This window comes from Andrographis paniculata, unplaced genomic scaffold, assembly GCF_009805555.1.
Source record: "Andrographis paniculata isolate CXL003 unplaced genomic scaffold, ASM980555v1 Contig52END, whole genome shotgun sequence".
In the NCBI taxonomy this organism is placed as follows: Eukaryota; Viridiplantae; Streptophyta; class Magnoliopsida; order Lamiales; family Acanthaceae; genus Andrographis; species Andrographis paniculata.
The window spans coordinates 7,879,161-7,897,150 of record NW_026137587.1 but is presented as its reverse complement, the minus strand read 5'-3'; the positions used below and the strand labels follow the sequence as shown (position 1 = coordinate 7,897,150).

Genomic DNA, 17,990 nt, shown 5'->3' with positions numbered 1-17,990 from the left:
TGTAGCCTCCAAATGCTCATCCTCAATTCTTTTGTCATCACCTCTTAATTTGTCTTCTTCCTTTAATTTCCCAACCCTAATCTTGGATTTTTAATTTTTCAGTTTTTTCGAGTATTTTATTGGTCAGTTTTTTTCTTGGTTCACTAACTTTTCAGGTCTATCCATTTGCAACAATAATACATAACTAGTATCCCTCTTCAGTGTTGCTCTTCTCATTTCTCTTCAGCCCTCAGGTCTGCTCCTCTCTCTTCTCTATCTTTTTCTCTCCGTCTGCCTCTGTTTTTTCTCAGACAAGATTTGATTGGTAGTAATGGTTATTTGCTTAGAATGGTGGATTTGCTTGTGGATTGTCTCAATTTTTAAATTCATTTTGATTGAGTTAATGATGCAGAGTCGCTGTTTTGATTCATTTTGTTTGGGTTTTACACATTACATGCATATTTGGTCTTATAAACATGAGGTTATTTGTGTGTATATATATATATTGATCATATATGTTTGGTGATAGTTTTTTAGGCTTAAGCTAGTTGTTCATGTTGTTGAAGGGGTATGTGACATGTATTATGTGTATCTATCCTTGTTTGATCCAGATTTTCGAAGGGGACTTTGAGACGCCGGCTGCGACGATGGGGGAGATTACGAATGTGATGGAGTATCAGGCTATTGCCAAGCAAAAATTGCCGAAAATGGTGTATGACTACTATGCATCTGGTGCAGAAGATGAGTGGACTCTGGCCGAGAATCGGAATGCATTCTCCCGGATTCTGTAAGTCATCATTGGTTATATATATATATATGTGAAATTTTCAACTTCGTTTTGTGCATCTCCCTCAGTTTGTGCATAAGGTGTATTGTAGACACGAAAGATCGAAATAAAGGTTGTTGTATGTTGAGAAACTAAAACAAGTTAATTGCAAGAGTGACATATGTTTGCTTTTTAGTTTAAACTTGTAGACAAGCTGTTATTTGATGGTATGATCCGATTTATGGGTTGTTTTATGTCGTGATAATTTGAAGTGTTGTTGTGACAAAAATCGTTCAGGTTTAGGCCCCGTGTCCTGATTGATGTAAGCAAGATCGACATGACTACCACTGTCCTTGGCTTCAAGATTTCGATGCCAATCATGATTGCACCATCTGCTATGCAGAAAATGGCTCATGTTGATGGTCAGTATCGATGATATCTGTTCGTAGTTTGCGTATAACAGTCTATAACCAGTAGTTATCTTGATTTGGTGAATACCGGAATGGCGAAGTTCAGATTAATTATTTCATGAATAAAAGTCCAGTTTCTGTGATCATACGTCACACTTGGATATGGATTCTGTATTTGGTGTTTATTCATATTTATTTTGTCGGTTATGTTATGCAACAGGAGAGTATGCAACAGCAAGAGCTGCATCAGCTGCAGGAACAATCATGGTTCGGATTCTCTCCTTGTTCGATTTCTTGCGTATAAACCAAGACTACATAGATATTTGTCTTAAAATTCCTAAGATTTGGGAACAATCTGATTTGAGAAGTATTCATTTTCATAGCCTTTGTATTTCTCTCCGTTGAATCGAATGAATGGTTGATATTTTATTTCAGACATTGTCATCCTGGGCTACTTCCAGTGTTGAAGAAGTTGCTTCGACTGGACCAGGCATTCGATTCTTCCAGCTTTATGTAAGAATGAGGCTATGTTTACAACACACGCCGAACCTGAAACACTGTTCCCTGTCTGATTATTTTGAGTCATTGAAATAATGTTTAGGTCTACAAGGACAGGAATGTGGTGGCTCAGCTCGTAAGGAGAGCTGAAAAGGCCGGTTTTAAGGCGATTGCGCTCACTGTGGATACTCCAAGACTCGGACGCAGAGAGGCTGACATCAAGAACAGGTGCAGACATTAACTCGACACATCGTATCAAATCAATGATCAATCACCTAATGATCGTATTACAATTTCTTGAAGGAACTCATGATTTGCTTGTGTACAGATTCACTTTGCCGCCTCATCTGTCTCTGAAGAATTTTGAAGGTTTGGACTTGGGGAAGATGGACAAAGTATGTGTCCCAATTACATTCTTAATTTAGCGCGAAATAAATATACATGGACATGGTTGATGTTATTCTCAACTCAAATCTTCAATGCAGGCTGATGACTCTGGATTGGCCTCATATGTTGCTGGCCAAATTGATCGAACTTTGAGCTGGAAGGTACATTTATAAATTGAAAATGTTGAAGGTTTCGCAAACAGGGGAGGCTGTATATTTGAAAAACTCTATGGATATTGATACCATGTTGTCTGAACATCGACAGGATGTGAAGTGGCTCCAATCGATTACCTCGTTGCCCATCCTGGTTAAGGGCATAATCACTGCTGAGGATAGTAAGAGACGGCATCTCGTCATTTTTCCTTCAGTATTCATGCTTTTGTGTGTATTCATTTTCTCGTCTTGAATGTATCGAACAGCAAGGATTGCCATCCAGAATGGAGTTGCCGGGATTATTGTATCCAACCATGGCGCTCGCCAGCTCGACTATGTTCCTGCGACCATTGAGGCTCTGGAAGAGGTATCGTCTCTACTAATTTCCTATCACTTTGTATTCTCCCTCTCGCTAATCCTTGTCCCGAAATTTAGGTCGTGAAAGCTGCTCAGGGTCGCCTCCCGGTTTTCTTGGATGGCGGGGTTCGACGTGGGACAGATGTCTTCAAGGCCCTTGCACTTGGTGCTTCCGGCATCTTCGTAAGTTTGTTCGATCCTATGTTCATGAAGCTCACGACAAATATCGATCTTATATTTGTTACATTGCTATATGCATGCGATGGAAGAAATGCTTAAGTTTTGTAATATTTACTAACTTTAATCTCGAAAATGATTCGAAACATGGTAGGATTTTACCTAAACCCCTTTTATCTTTTTCTCGAAGAACCATTGATGGTATTCATTCGATATTATCTGGCTCTCATTTCGTAATTTAACGATAGAAAGATATATTCATTCGATGCTAGATTGGGAGACCGGTGTTGTTTGCATTGGCTACTGAAGGGGAAGCCGGCGTGAGGAAAGTACTTCAGATGTTGCACGACGAGTTTGAACTGACGATGGCATTGAATGGCTGCACGTCTCTGAGCGATATTAATCGCAACCACATCAAGACCGACTGGGATGCCTCTCCGCTCCCGGCTGCTCGGCTGTAAATATATTACGCATGGCGAAGTCGTTCCGATATGTGGAAATCTGGAGATTTTCATTCGATTATAAGAACTTAGCAATGCCACTCATTGTTACTTGTATTGTAAAAACCATACACTTTTGGGGTCTGATACATACACAAGCACATACGTATATGTATGTATGTATGTGTCTGTGTTTCTCATAAATAGCCATGGCTGCCTATATATGTTTGATTTCTGACTCGTCTTCTTCATTGCTCAACTGGTTGCAGTCTGAGGGATCGGAGCTCGAGTGGCTCCCAAATCAACGCGTTAATATCCTCGACAATTTTATCCGGCGACGTGAATTGATCGCAGCCATCTCCGTTGTAGAGCCAATTAGCAATCTTACATACCCCCCACAAAAATTCTTTACATCTTCTAGGAACAATGTTGCCTTTACTCAGACAAAGCATCTGCAACATTTTCCTCTGACTGTCTTCTCTCATTCGCTGCGCCGTCGAAATGGCTTCCTCCTCCGAGACAGTTCCTCCTGCTGTCAGCATGGAGATGAAGTTCAAAGCACCTTCTTCCTGTTCCCTCTGCACGAAACTCAAAAATTACAAACTTTAATCCACCTTTTCAATCTTAAATTTTGTTAGAACATAGTTGGGTGAAGGTTTTATATTACTTTGTAACTCTTGACATCGTTGAGAAGTCGACCAACCAAGCTTGTGTGGTACCACATAGTATAGAAATCGGGAGTTGATGATAAGCCCTCGGGTATTTTTTGTCCTAGACCATAGGTGGCCGAGACAGTCAAGAGTTTGGCGATGGACGTTATACGAGAAGTGGATATGTATTGATGCATGGTTGTAATCTTCTTGTCTCCCCAACCCTTCCCATTTAGAAATTCTTCAAGTAACTCAAGCCACTGCTCCAACAGACAAATGATCATTGCCATAAATGATGAGATGAAAAGGAATTTTTTGTGGATGTTCATGAAATAGTAGCAATAGGTAGAATGAAGTGCTAATTATGACGTGGTACCATTTCGTGAAGTTCTTGCTTAATACAACGGCCTTGCACGGCATAAGCCTTTTTCGATTGTTCATCTATGGTTTTGCATAAAGCAGTATACATTATCTTTACTTCTCTAGAGCTGTCAGAGATCTTCTCCAGGTTCTGCTTATCCCAGCTGCAATCAAATGATGGTAATTAGATTTGTTTGGACAAGAATCATAATTTTTGGCATAACATGCAAGAGAGGAAAATCATACTTCCTTAATAATTCCACAAGTCTGATCGACTCTTCTCTGGATCCATAATCATCGATAAAATCATCAATCACAGTTGTAAGAACCGAGACTTGAGCAAAGGCTATACGAGCCTGGGCTAATTCAGGGCCAACCATAACACCAGAAGCAAATGCTGACGAAACTAGTGACGTGTCCCTCGATTGTTTCATGCGATCCATATTGCAGTCGACGAACCACCTGTTTTAATCGACACCCAATGCATCATTAGTTACATACACAGAGCTATATGCAGTAAAAAAAAAAAGGCATCTGTATCTTGTTTTGTATCCATTTTACTTCTGCACGTGTTTTAGTTCTTCCTGGTATTGTGCTTGGGAAACTATGAAATCTTCCACTGCCAACATGGCAAGTTCGTCATTGTAAATTGTACGACACCTAATGTTCAAGACAATATTGCAGTTAGCATCGACAAAAAATCCAATCAAATTAAGGAGATATCAGCTATAGGAGAGGTTCCACCTATATGCCGTTTTTAGCATTTGAAATTCTTGAGCATCATATGATTCGATGGTTCGTCTATGACTAACTCGATCGAGTTTTCCATAGAAATTCCTCAAGTCATGTTCCACCTTTCAAGTTCCAAACAATATTTGAGTCGAGTTAGTTTGTTGAGGAATGAGGAGGTCATTCCCCTGAAAATCGACAAGAGTATCACCTCTCTACATAGTTTCTTGTCCAGAATGTTTTGGTTCAAGACTTGTTTCTTCAGAAATTCTCTAGTCCATGTAAGAATTTTCTCCAAAATCTGTTCTTCTTCGTATATTCTCAGTTGTGAAGCTCGGTAGAGTTCTAGACATGTTGCGATGCTGGTGTTTTGTATTCCACATGTATCAAAGAACTTCTCCTCATCAACAAAAGCAGCTAATTCGTCTAATCGAGGTACATGAAAAAACAACACACTATTGTTAATTTGAAAGTGAAAGAATTATGTAATGACAATGGAAGAATACTGAACCTGATGAGACATCATATCCATTGGTTCGTAGCAGTCGAAATGCCATGGCTAGACAACTGATATCAGAGAATATCTCTTCGTCTTTCGCCAGCCAACCCCTGTTTGCCGTGGAAATTGGTTATGCAGCAAGCATTTTGATTATGTAGGTATTGAAGTAAAGATCTATTACCTATATATTTCATCAAGAATATTGTGAAGCTCATCTCTAAAATGGCAATTGACTCCCAACCTTTCCATGGTGTCAACAAGACGGAGACGAGTGCGTATGTGCATAGGATAGACACAGGGTACTTCATAACAAGAAAGAGCATGAATATTCATCAAAACACACAACGTGTAACCAAGAGCTAAATTCGACAGAATATATTATCTTGCTGAGCTCACCCGATCCATCAAAAGAGTCGACAACTGTAGCCAAGTATTGAAAGCTTTTATGATCATCAGGGTATCGAATCAGAGCAGCAGCAGTGGTGGCCGGAGAGTCGAACAACGAACCATTACTTCTTCTATGGTTTAAGAGCTGCTTCCAATCACAATAGTCGCCAAGTCCTTCAGCAACATACGCCAAGTTAGAATAATTTCTTCCGCAAAGCCCAATTTCAGAATCTCGACTGCGAATGAGTGAATCGATCAGCCTCTGGCTTAATGGAAGAGTTAAATCCAGTTTGAGAGCACGATCAACCATGGCAGGAAACACGATATTAAATCCAATGGGAGATAACTGATCAGCAGAAGAGGCAGCCCAAGCATTTGATCCAATATAATCCAAACCTACAATTCAAACAAAATCAAAATCCAACAGACATTACTGTAATACAGAGATCTAGAATTTGCAGAAATTAAACATGTAAGTTCATTACCTCTTTGGAGAAGGCGATGGCCGAGGTTCCATGTACCGAGGGCAAGGACGCATGCCAAAGTGCATGAAAGCGAGTCCTTAACGAGGGAGGGGTGACCTGGATTGAGTCCCCAGGAGCCGTCCCCATTCTGGTTTTCCATTACCCATTGGAGGCACTGCTGGAAACGAGGCTTAGACCTGCCGGAATATTCCCCCAGCTCCGGCACCATTGCCACCCACGCCGTATCATACGCAGACGGCGACATTTCCAGCTCAACATTATTACCACTCCTCAAACTCTTTCGAACCTTCTCCTTGTAGTGATCTTGATCCAACTTCCGGGCAGGCCGGCTCGTTGCCGGAACCTTTAGGGTAGATTTCGTCCGTCCACCTATGCTGCCGCCTCCTGGAGAAAGAAGTTAACCAGGACATGCATATACATATACATATATATATGTATATACACACACATACATACCATGAGAAATTTGGGTTGCCTGCAGAGGATTAAAGTGATAGCCGCAAGCTGATGACATTATTATTATTTTGTCCAGAGGAACTTTAATCCACAATTGCAACCAATTAATGTGATAAGCTAAGCTAAGCTTGCTCTTAATAAAGACTAATGGAAGTATACATATATATATATATATATAAGTATATGTATACTAGGTATGTGAAGATGCCAGTGAAGGATCAAGAGCATGTATATCCGCCCTTGCATGGGACAAATTCGATATTTAATTAATTAAATGGCATCCACTCTATCACCGGGATTAATAAAGTAACTCGTTTGTTGTCTGTGGTCGAGGAGTAGTTAGACTTTCTGGGTGACAAATATATGATGATGCCAACAAATTAAATAAAATATTTCTTCAATTAAAATTTATCATATATGCTAATCATCCATCATCTTTATTCATTATGGTTGGAGCTGCCATTCTTGAATGTTTTTTCTTCTCTGTGCAATACATTAATTAATCTCTCCAATGCTTTAATTTGTGGACAAAATAGAGGTTGTCCAGATCGACATATCCAAAATGTAATACGCAAGCAAACCGTTGTTTTTTTTTTTTTTTTTCAGAGAAATGCAAGTGTTATATTGACGTTGACTTGTGTGCTGTGTGTCTGCTCATTATAAGCATCTGTCCAGCTCACATATATATGTTTTTTTTACTAAACCAATGTATTTAGTTTAGAAAAAACCATTAACAATCACATGAACACACGTCACAAAAAGATAGATAATAGATGCTTATTGAAAATTAAGATAACTAGGTAGTCGTCAAATATCTTTTTAACTTTGAGACCATCTGCATTCATCATCTTGATAGCCTTCAAGTTTCAACAATAAGAGGAAGCTCGAGTGGCTCCCAAATCAATGCCTTAATATCCTCGACATTTTTCTCCGGCGATGAGAATTGGTCACTGCCATCTTCATTGTAGAGCCAATTGGCAATCTTACATGTCCCCCACATGAATTCTTGGCATCTTCTGGGAACCATGTTTCCTTTACTCATACAAAGCATCTGCAAAACTTTCCTTTGACTGTCTTCTTTCATTCGATGCGCCATCGAAATGGCTTCCTCCTCCGAGACACTTCCTCCAGCCGTGAGCATGCATATGAAGTTCAAGGAACCTTCTTTCTGTTCCCTCTGCTCAAAATTCAAAACATGCATAATTGGATCCACCTGTCTTTCAATCCTAAAAAAATGAAGTCAGACATAGTTAAATGAAGGCTGTGATTACCTTGTAAGTATTGATGTCGTTGAGGAGTCGAACGACCAAGGTTGTATGGTACGACATAGTATAGAAATCGGGACTTGACAAGAAGCCATCGGGAATTTTTGGTGCTAGAAAATAACAGGCTGTGACAATAGCTATTACAACACCGGTAGTTATACGAGAAGTGGATATGTATTGATCCATGGTTGTAATCTTCTTCTCTCCCCATCCCTTCTTATTCAGAAACTCCATAAGATACTCAAGCCACTGCTCCACCGAACAAACAAAAAAGAAAAAGGTTTAAACTAACGATCATTATTATAAATCACGAGATGAAGGGATTTTTTTGTCGATGTTGATGAAAGAGGAGACGGTCATTTAGCTGTTTCACCTAAAAAATTTAAGTTGTTAGGTGAGACGGTCATTTGGATCATCGTCTAGCGCAGGAAAGAAGATTCAGTGAACTCACCACTTTGTGTAGTTCGTGCTTAACACAACGGCCTTGCACTGAAAAAGCCTTTTCGGCATGCTCGCCTATGGTTTTGCATGTCGCGGTATACATAATCTCTACTTCTCTAGAGCTGTAAGAGATCTCCTCCAGCTTCTGCTTATCCCAACTGCAGTAAAATGATGCTGCAGATGACGCAAGATTTTGAAACAAGAAGCATAGCTCGTAAGAAAGAAAAACGTACTTCCTTAATAATTCTACAAGGTTGGTGGCCTCTCCTTTGGATTTATAACTATCGAAAAAATCATCAAGCGATGTTCCAAGAGTCGAGCATTGAGCAAAGGCTACACGAATCTGCGCTAATTCAGGGTCAGCTGCCATAGCACCAAGAGCCAATGCCGAAGAAACTAGACAAGTGTTCCGCAATTGTTTTATGCAATCCATATTGCTTTCGATGAACCACCTGTTTTGACACCCAATGGATTATTAAATACAAACACATATATATTTATATACATATGAAGTAAAGGAAAGAAAAAAGATAAACAAAGCATCTGTTTATTGATTTGTATCGAATAATTGTACTTCTGCACTTGTTTGAATTCTTCTTGGTATTGTGCTTGGGAGATTCTGAAGTCTTGCACTGCGAACATGGCAAGTTCGTCATTGTAAATGGTACGGCACCTAATGTTCAAGACAATATGGAAGTTAGCATCAACAAACAATCTAATCAAAGTGGATAAATTAAAGTTATAATATAGGTTCCACCTATATGCTGTTTTTAACATTTGAAATTCTTCAACATCATATAATTCGATGCTTCGTCTGTGACTAATCCGATCGAGTTTTCCATAGAAATTCCTCAAGTCATATTCCACCTTTGAAGTTCCAAACAAGATTTTAGTCCAGTAATTGAAAGAGTGAGCTTGTTCAGAAATGAGAGTCATTCCCTTGAAACTTGACACAAGTATATATCACCTCTGCACGTAGTTTCTTGTCAGGAATGTTTTGGTTCAACACTTGTTGCTTTAGAAATTCTCTACTCCATGAAAGTATTTTCTCCAAAACTAGTTCTTCTTCGTATATTCGTACTTGTGAAGCTCTGTAAAGTTCAAGACATGTCGCAACACAGGTGTTTTGTATTCCACATGTAGCAAAGAATTTGTCTTCATCGACAAACTTAGCTAATTCATCTAATACAAGAAAAACAACAAAGGGTAATTAAGACACTTACGTAAATCTGAGAATCAAAGAATTATGTAATGCCAGTGGAAGAATACAGAACCAGATGAGACATCATATCCATTGGTTCGTAGCAGTCGAAATGCCATGGCTAGACAACTGATATCAGAGAATATCCCTTCGTCTTTCGCAAGCCAACCCCTATTAATATTTGTCGTGGAAATTGGTTTAGCATTGATAATATCCACACGAGTGAAATTAATATATAGGAACAGAAGTTGACACATATCACCTATGTATTTCATCAAGAATACTGTGGAGCTCATCTCTGAAATGGCTATCGATGCCCAACCTTTCTATGGTATCAACAAGGCGGAGACAAGTGTGTATGCGCATTGGATGGAAAGCTGGTACTTTAAAGACACAATGAGAATGAATGATCATTAAAACAGAGAACGTGTAATCAAGAGCTAAATTCAACAGGGTATACAAGTTTGCACGCTCTTACCCCATCCATCAAAAGAGTCTACAACTGTAGACAAGTATTCAAAACTTGTATAATCATCAGAGCATTGAACAGAGCAGCAGCAGTGGTGGCCGGTGAGTCGAACAATGAACCATTAATTCTTCGGTGCTTTAAGAGCTGCTTCCAATCACAATAGTCGCCAAGTCCTTCAGCAACATATGCCAAGTTATCATTTCTGCCACAAAGCCTATTGCAAGAAGCACTCAGATTCAGATTGAGCTCATAAAAGAGATCCCTGTTGAAGATTTATAACAATTCAAAAATAAAAATTGAAGCCTTCTAATTTGAGTGCATCAGGGTCAGAAAACAAACCTAATTTCTGAATCTCGAGCGTGAAGGAGTGAATCGATCAATGTGGGCTTTAATGGAAGAGTTAAATCCAATTTGATAGCACGGTCAACCATGGCAGGAAACACTATATTGAATCCAATGGGAGATAACTGATCAGCAGAAGAGGCAGCCCAAGAATTTGATCCAATATAATCCAAACCTACAGTTCAAAACAAATTGAAAATACCACAGACAGCAGTGCAACAGGGAAATCCAGGGTAGGCAGACATTATATATATAAGATTTGTTAGTTACCTCTTTCGAGAAGTCGGTGGCCGAGGTTCCATTTATGGAGGGCGAGGATGCATGCCAAAGTGCATGAAAGTGAATCCTTAACGAGGGAGGGGTGACCTGGAGTGAGTCCCCATGAGCCGTCCCCATTCTGGTTTTCCATTACCCATTCAAGGCACTTCTGGAAACGAGGCCTGCCGGAGTATTCTCCCAGCCCCGGTACCATTGCCACCCACGCCGTATCATACGCAGACGGCGACACTTCCAGCTTAACATCACACAGCCTCTTTCTAATCCTCTCCTTGTAGTAATCTTGATTCAACTTCCCGGGGTTCTGGTTCAGTACTGAAGCAACCTTCGGGATGCATTTTGTTGGTCCACCGAATCTGCCACCTCCTGAAGAAATGACTTAACCACGATATATATATATCTATATATATACATATATGCATGTACACACATATAGAAAGATACACAGATACATACCAGGAGAATTGTTGAGTGCCTGCTGAAGAGGATTGAAGTGATGGCCGTTAGCTGCTGACATTATTATTCTTTTGTCCAGTGAAACAATGCGATTACAACAAGTAATGTGAATAAGCCAAGCTCCAGTGGAGTTATCAATCAGATGTGTGAGACGCAGTGAAGGATCAGGAGGAGCATTTGAAATTCTTCACCATAATATAAAAGATTAATTAATTGCAAAATATGTAGAGACAACTATAGCCAAATCAAAAGCTCAAGCACGTCACAACTTTCCCCAGCTATGTCATTTATTATATACTATTCAATCTCAAAGGAAACGAGATATTTACTCATCCAACTCAAAAAAATAATAATAATAATAGTGACTCAAGTTATAAGTTGCAAACTAAGCCCACAGGACAAGTGACACTAGGCGACAACAGCCAAGACCGTTAGGTATCGGGATTTGAACCGGGACCATCCCTTACGGACACTGTCATACTGTGTTTGAGTTAACACCTCATTTCCCTTTATACATTTGGCCTTCCGTTAAACCTACGAACACGCACATGCATATGCCACAAATGGGGACGGGCGGGACTCGAACTCGAGACCTAGCCTAGACTCTGATACCATGTCGGAAACTAATGACCGTCTCACCTAAAAGCTCGAACTTGTTAGGGAGACTAAGCCATTAGTTACATATGTATCCTTCAATTACAAGGTTCATCTACCTGTTGTATCGTGTTTTATAATCAAAACTTCTGAAATATTTTAATTCGATTTGTAAAAACAGCATCGCCAGCGTGAGTGCCAAGAATTTGTTCACTTACCCAAGAAAAAAATCTGCACGTTATCTATTAATATTACCACAATATATAATATAATCCCACAATATAAAATATATTTTATCTAGATATAAAATTTAAATAATTCAAGATAATTTTTTTTTGGTATTAATTACCCATTTTTCATTTTCATGTAACAAACACAAAATATCTATATATATATATATATATATATATCTAAAACTAAAACATTGGCTTTTAATTTTTCATTTTTTAAAGCGTTGAAATGTGTTAGATCTCGTACTGAACCTGATTTAATTAGTTTATCTTCTCGATTTCATATATCAAATAAAGGAATTCGTTGTCCGCTTGTGTATGTTTACTTGTAATCTTTGTAACCTTTTTAATTAATAAAAATAATTTTAAGTTAATGTTTTGAGTACATTATCGATCACTTGAAGCATATTGAAATTTGTTTGCTATTCTCCACTGATTCAAGTCCAGATTATTTCTTCAGGATGTTCAAAAGCCCTCCAGCACAAGTGTCCTTAAAGCTTTCATATGTAGTAGAAGATATGTTCGAAGAGCAATGACTGCGGTTTTCCACATCATATAAAAAATAAAAAAGACAATATTGGAATGAATCTTGTTGATTATTTTGTTGTTATTGAATTTATTCGAAGATAACGAATATTGTATCGAGCTATCTTCAGGAAAGGTGAAAATTATGGTCATATTGTTTGAAAATTATTATTTTCAAAAGATGAATTAAATTATTTAATTCATGCTTATAAATTCAAATTTAAATTTCAATAGATAACTGTTGGATTTTTTTTTCCATAATGATCCACCCAATTATACACAATACACACTCATGTTTACGCAGCCCAAAAGCATTTGGCCCAAATCCACGGCCCATGGTCCACTTACTCTTTTCCTTATGTATATATATTGAGAGAGAGAGGTCGTGACCATTAATTTACTCAATATTATTTCTCTCTCTACATATCCTTTCGCCCTCTCTCTAGCTCTCTTTTCTCTCGCTCAACTCTCTGGCCCTTTTTCGGCGACGATTTCCGGTGGTTCTTCGACGGTTGCCTTCCTCCTATCTGTGGAGTTCTCTGGCGTGATTATTTCCCCTGTATTGTTGTGTTGAGCCGCAAGGGGCTCTCTCAACGTTGTAGGCTTCTGTTAAGCCTTGTATTTTTGGTTTGTAGGGATATAGGTCTTGTGTCGTGGGTTTTAGGCGGTGCTATTGTGTTTGTTGGGTGTGTTGTAGTGTGATTTGTGTTTTCGAGTTGATTTGGGCTGAGCCTTCAAAACCAAAACTAATTCAAGTTTATTTTGCGTTATTCACTCCATTTCTTTAATAAAATCTTTAGATTCGATTATATTTTTTATAACAATAATTTTAATGAATAAATGAAATTTTTTTAATTTGAAATTAAAGTTGCATGTTTTCATGAAAGATTGTGTCTTTTGAATTTAAAATTCAAATTCAAATTTTTCAGAAAAGACACTTCCAAATATATAGTGACAAAAAGTCATGAGTGAAATACACATAATACTCTCAAGTCTCTCCTTTCTTTCAGGATTCTCGAAATTATATTCTTCATTAGCAAATAATCTCTCAAACTTTTACGTTGCTCAATTTTTCGCCTAAAATTCGAGTGTTATTTTGTTTTATTCTCGTACGAATTTCGTGTAACCCAAGCCGTTAATAGGGTCGAAATATCATATAAGGAAAGCGAATCTACTCTGACTCAAAGTATATCCAAGACAGTGTATGCCTTGCAAAATTTTATTTCTTTGTATTTTCATTCAGTCCAGATTATTTCTCCAACAAATCTCTATCTTCAAATTAACTCGCAAAATAACTAGTTTTACAACTATATAAACATAATAACTTCATCACCTTCAACTTTCAACAATACGAGGAAGCTCGAGTGGCTCCAAAATCAATTTGTTGATATCGTCGACAACTTTATCCATCGATGAGAATCGATCGCCGCCATCTTCGTTGTAGAGCCAATTACCCATCTTACATAACGCCCAAAAGAATTCTTGACATCTTCTAGGAACCATGTTTCCTTTACTCAGACAAACCATCTGCAAAACTTTCCTCTGACTGTCTTCTGCCATTTGCTGCGCCATCGAAATGGCTTCCTCCTCCGAGACAGTTCCTCCAGCCGTGAGCATGCATATGAAGTTCAAGCCACCTTCTTTCTGTTCTCTCTGCTCAGAAGTCAAAACATGCATACTTGGATCCACCTGTCTATATGCCCTTTCAATCTTAAAATTTTTTAAACATAGGTAGATGAAGGCTTATTACCTTGTATGTCACGGTGTCGTTGAGGAGTCGACCTACCAAGCTTGCGTGGTGCAACATAGTATAGAAATCGGGACTTTCCAATAAGCCCTCGGGCATATTGTGTCCTAGAAAATAATATGCCAGGAGAATATAGAATTTGAGGCCAAAAGTTGTACAAGAAGTGGATATGTATTGATCCATGGTTGTAATCTTCTTCTCTCCCCATCCCTTCTCATTTAGAAGCTCGCTAAGAAACTCAATCCACTGCTCCAACGAAAAATAAATAAACGCAAAGGTGAAAGTAATGATCCATGTCATAAATCATTAGATGAATTGATGGATAACTTAACCATCTACTGATAATTTGGAAGAAACCGTACAAAATTATATGTGATTTCACGAAATTGCGTCAAATTTCTTAATGATTTCATAGACTATGCGTCTTATTAACCTCTCGGACGTCCTTATTTAATAGTGTTTGACTACACGTGTCCAAACTGCGAATATGTTTTAGAATCTCTATTTTTAAACCCGGAAATTACAAATATATTTATACCTATTATATTTAACCTCGAGGAAAGTAAATGAATTCTTAGAACAAGATGAAAGCAACTATTTCCAAGTATATTATTGTTTTTTTAGGGAGTCTGACGTAATTTTAGAAGTATAGAGGATTTGACGTAATTTTATGAAATCACATGTGAATTTTGTGCAATTTTGCGTTAGTTTGTTATGAGGTTTGAGTCAAAATGAAGTGTTAATAGTAACAATAGAAACATAATGATGTGTTATGAGGAAGTACCATTTCGTGTAGGTCATGCTTAATACAATGGCCTTGCATGGCATAAACCATTTCAGCTTGTCCGTCTATGGTTTTGCATAATGCAGTATACATTATCTTTACTTCTCTAGAGCTGTCAGAGATCCCGTCCAGCTTCTGCTCATCCCAGCTGCAATCAAACGACGCGGCAGATGCTGTAAGATTTTGAAAGAAGAAACATAACATGGAAGAAAGGAAAACATACATCCTGAATAATTCTAGAAGGCGGATGGCCTCTTCCTTGGACCCATAATTATCGATAAAATCATCAATGAAAGTTGCGAGAGCAAAGAATTGAGTAAAGCCTATACGAGCCTGGGCGAATTCAGGCTCAGGAAACAACACACCAGCTGCACATGCTGAAGAAACCAGCGAAGTGTCCCTCGATTGTTTCATTCCATCCATATTGCAGTCAGTGAACCACCTGTTTCGACACCCCAATGCATCATTAGTTATACATACATATATGTATATTATATATATATATATGAAGTAAAAAGAATAGTCATGTGTTTCTTGATTTGTATCCCCTGTACTTCTGCACTTGTTTTAATTCTTTGTGGTATTTTGCTTGGGAGATTCTGAAGTCTTTTGCTGCGAACATGGCAAGGTCTTCATTGAAAATTGTTCGGCACCTAATGTTCAAGACAATATTGCAGGTTAGCATCAACAAACAATCGAATCAAAGGGGATAAAAAAAAATCAGCTATAATAATAGAGGTTCCACCTATATGCCGTTTTCAGCATTTGAAATTCTTCAACCTCACATAATTCGATGCTTCGTCTATGACTAACTCGATCGAGTTTTCCATAGAAATTCTTCAAGTCATGTTCCACCTTTCAAGTTCCAAACAAAATTTCAATCAAGTTAATTAAATGAGTTAGATTGTTGAGGAATGAGGAGGTCATATATTCCCTTGAAAATTGACAAAAGTATCACCTCTGCACATAGTTTCTTGTCAGGAATGTTTTGGTCCAACACTTGTTGCTTCAAAAAGTCTCTAGTCCATATAAGAATCTTCTCCAAAACCTGTTCATCTTCATATATTCTCATCTGTGAAGCTCTATAAAGTTCCAGACATGTCGCAACACCGGTGTTTTGTATTCCACATGTCTCAAAGAATTTGTCTTCGTCAACAAATGCAGCTAATTCATCTAATACAAGAAAAACAACAAAGGGTAATTAAGACACTTTTGTAAATCTGAGAATCAAAGAATTATGTAATGCCAATGGAAGAATACAGAACCTGATGAGACATCATATCCATTGGTTCGTAGCAGTCGAAATGCCATGGCTAGACAACTGATATCAGAGAATATCCCCTCATCTTTCGCCAGCCAAGCCCTATAAATATTTTTCGTAGAAATTGGTTTGGCATTGATTATATCGATCCACACCAGTGAAATACTTAATATAGGTATTGAAGTTAAGATATATCACCTATATATTTCATCAAGAATATTGTGAAGCTCGTCTCTGAAATGGCGATTGACGCCCAACCTTTCTATGGTATCAACAAGGCGGAGATGAGCGTGTATGTGCATAGGATAGACAGCCGGTACTTCAAAAGAAAACAATGAGCATGAATATTCATCAAAACAGAGAACATGTAATCAAGAGTTAAATTCAATAGAGTATATGAGTTCGCGTGCTTTTACCCCATCCATCAAAAGATTCGACAACTGTAGCCAAGTATTGAATGCTTTTATGATCATCAGGGCATTGAATCAGAGCAGCAGCAGTGGTGGCCGGAGAGTTGAACAACGAACCATTAATTCTTCGGTGCTTGAAGAGCTGCTTCCAATCACAATAGTCCCCAAGTCCTTCAGAAACATAGGCCAAGTGATCATTGCTGCCACAAAGCCTATTGCAAGAAGCACTAGATTCAGATAAAGCTCATAAAAGAGCTATCTGTTGATGATTTATACAAATTCAGAAACAAACCTAATTTCTGCATCTCGAGCGAAAAGGAGTGAATCGATCAACGTGGGCTTTAATGGAAGTGTTAAATCCAGTTTGAGAGCACGATCAACCATGGCAGGGAACACGATATTAAAGCCAATCGGAGATAACTGATCAGCAGAAGAGGCAGCCCAAGCATTTGATCCAATATAATCCAAACCTACAATTCAAACAAAATCAAAATCCAACAGAGACACCACTGTAATAGAGAAATCTAGGATTTGCAGACATTAAACATGTTTAGTTATTAGTTACCTCTTTGGAGAAGGCGGTGGCCAAGGTTCCATGTACGGAGGGCGAGGACGCATGCCAAAGTGCATGAAAGCGAGTCCTTAACCAGGGAGGGGTGACCTGGATTGAGTCCCCATGAGCCATCCCAATTCTGATTTTCCATTACCCATTGGAGGCACTGCTCGAAACGAGGCCTAGGCCTTCCGGAGTATTCCCCCAGCCCCGGCACCATCGCCACCCAAGCCGTATCATACGCAGACGGCGAAACTTCCAGCTTAACATCACACAGCCTCTTTCGAATCCTCTCCTTGTAGTAATCTTGATTCAACTTTCTGGGATTCTGGTTTAGTACTGAAGCAACCTTTGGTATGCATTTGGTTAGTCCACCCGATCTGCTGCCTCCTGGAAAAATGTCCACGATATATATATATATATATGCATATAAATATATGCACGTATACAGACATATAGAAAGATACACAGATGGATACATACGAGGCGAATTGTGGATTGCCTGCTGCAGAGGATTAAAGTGATAGCCGTTGGCTGATGACATTATTCTTTATTAGTCCAGTGAATATTAACAATGAATAACCAAGCTAAGCTAGCTCTTAATCAAACAATTGTGAAATTATATATCAGATTTGTGAAGAATCCAATGAAGTATCACGAGAATATATAGCTGCGACAAATTAATTTGATTCATAATTTGCATC

The 17,990-nt window shown here is 38.5% G+C and overlaps 5 protein-coding genes across 6 annotated transcripts; 1 reads left to right on the top strand and 4 right to left on the bottom strand.

Moving 5' to 3' along the window:
• Nucleotides 1–139: 139 nt before the first annotated feature.
• LOC127254111 (glycolate oxidase 1) lies at nt 140–3,404 on the top strand. Its single transcript, XM_051279011.1, has 12 exons — nt 140–233; nt 591–766; nt 1,043–1,167; nt 1,376–1,422; nt 1,591–1,668; nt 1,757–1,881; nt 1,982–2,048; nt 2,139–2,201; nt 2,305–2,374; nt 2,459–2,559; nt 2,628–2,732; nt 2,999–3,404. Exons 2-12 carry the CDS (start codon nt 627–629, stop codon nt 3,185–3,187), a joined length of 1,110 nt encoding a protein of 369 aa, XP_051134968.1. The 5' UTR covers nt 140–233; nt 591–626; the 3' UTR covers nt 3,188–3,404.
• A 10-nt stretch (nt 3,405–3,414) lies between these two features.
• On the bottom strand, nt 3,415–6,894 carry LOC127254451 (nezukol synthase KSL3-like). The gene is made up of 12 exons (XM_051279543.1): nt 6,733–6,894; nt 6,277–6,660; nt 5,801–6,187; nt 5,586–5,706; nt 5,417–5,514; nt 5,117–5,331; nt 4,921–5,030; nt 4,738–4,836; nt 4,423–4,638; nt 4,193–4,340; nt 3,834–4,076; nt 3,415–3,744 (listed from the first exon to the last, which is right to left on the bottom strand). The coding sequence occupies exons 1-12, from the start codon at nt 6,788–6,790 to the stop codon at nt 3,415–3,417; spliced, it is 2,409 nt and encodes an 802-aa protein (XP_051135500.1). The 5' UTR covers nt 6,791–6,894.
• A 595-nt stretch (nt 6,895–7,489) lies between these two features.
• LOC127254450 (nezukol synthase KSL3-like) lies at nt 7,490–10,223 on the bottom strand (the record flags this gene model as incomplete). The annotated part of the gene is made up of 10 exons (XM_051279542.1): nt 7,490–7,909; nt 8,004–8,246; nt 8,449–8,596; nt 8,672–8,890; nt 9,013–9,111; nt 9,196–9,305; nt 9,406–9,620; nt 9,713–9,810; nt 9,902–10,022; nt 10,118–10,223. Coding segments are annotated over 10 exons (1,677 nt in total), but the record flags the coding sequence as incomplete, so codon positions are not given.
• Nucleotides 10,224–10,434: 211 nt separating this feature from the next.
• Nucleotides 10,435–11,298, bottom strand: LOC127254449 (nezukol synthase KSL3-like). The gene is made up of 3 exons (XM_051279541.1): nt 11,183–11,298; nt 10,721–11,092; nt 10,435–10,625 (listed from the first exon to the last, which is right to left on the bottom strand). Exons 1-3 carry the CDS (start codon nt 11,241–11,243, stop codon nt 10,435–10,437), a joined length of 624 nt encoding a protein of 207 aa, XP_051135498.1. The 5' UTR covers nt 11,244–11,298.
• Nucleotides 11,299–13,707: 2,409 nt separating this feature from the next.
• LOC127254108 (nezukol synthase KSL3-like) lies at nt 13,708–17,941 on the bottom strand. Of its 2 annotated transcripts, XM_051279009.1 has the most exons (13): nt 17,770–17,941; nt 17,299–17,676; nt 17,026–17,203; nt 16,740–16,945; nt 16,522–16,642; nt 16,328–16,425; nt 16,021–16,235; nt 15,808–15,917; nt 15,617–15,715; nt 15,286–15,504; nt 15,063–15,210; nt 14,282–14,524; nt 13,709–14,184 (listed from the first exon to the last, which is right to left on the bottom strand). In XM_051279009.1, exons 1-13 carry the CDS (start codon nt 17,828–17,830, stop codon nt 13,867–13,869), a joined length of 2,394 nt encoding a protein of 797 aa, XP_051134966.1. In that variant the 5' UTR covers nt 17,831–17,941; the 3' UTR covers nt 13,709–13,866. The 2 variants fall into 2 exon arrangements, with proteins under 2 accessions (XP_051134965.1, XP_051134966.1); XM_051279008.1 differs by having other exon boundaries at nt 13,708–14,184; nt 15,063–15,504.
• Between the last annotated feature and the right edge of the window lie 49 nt (nt 17,942–17,990).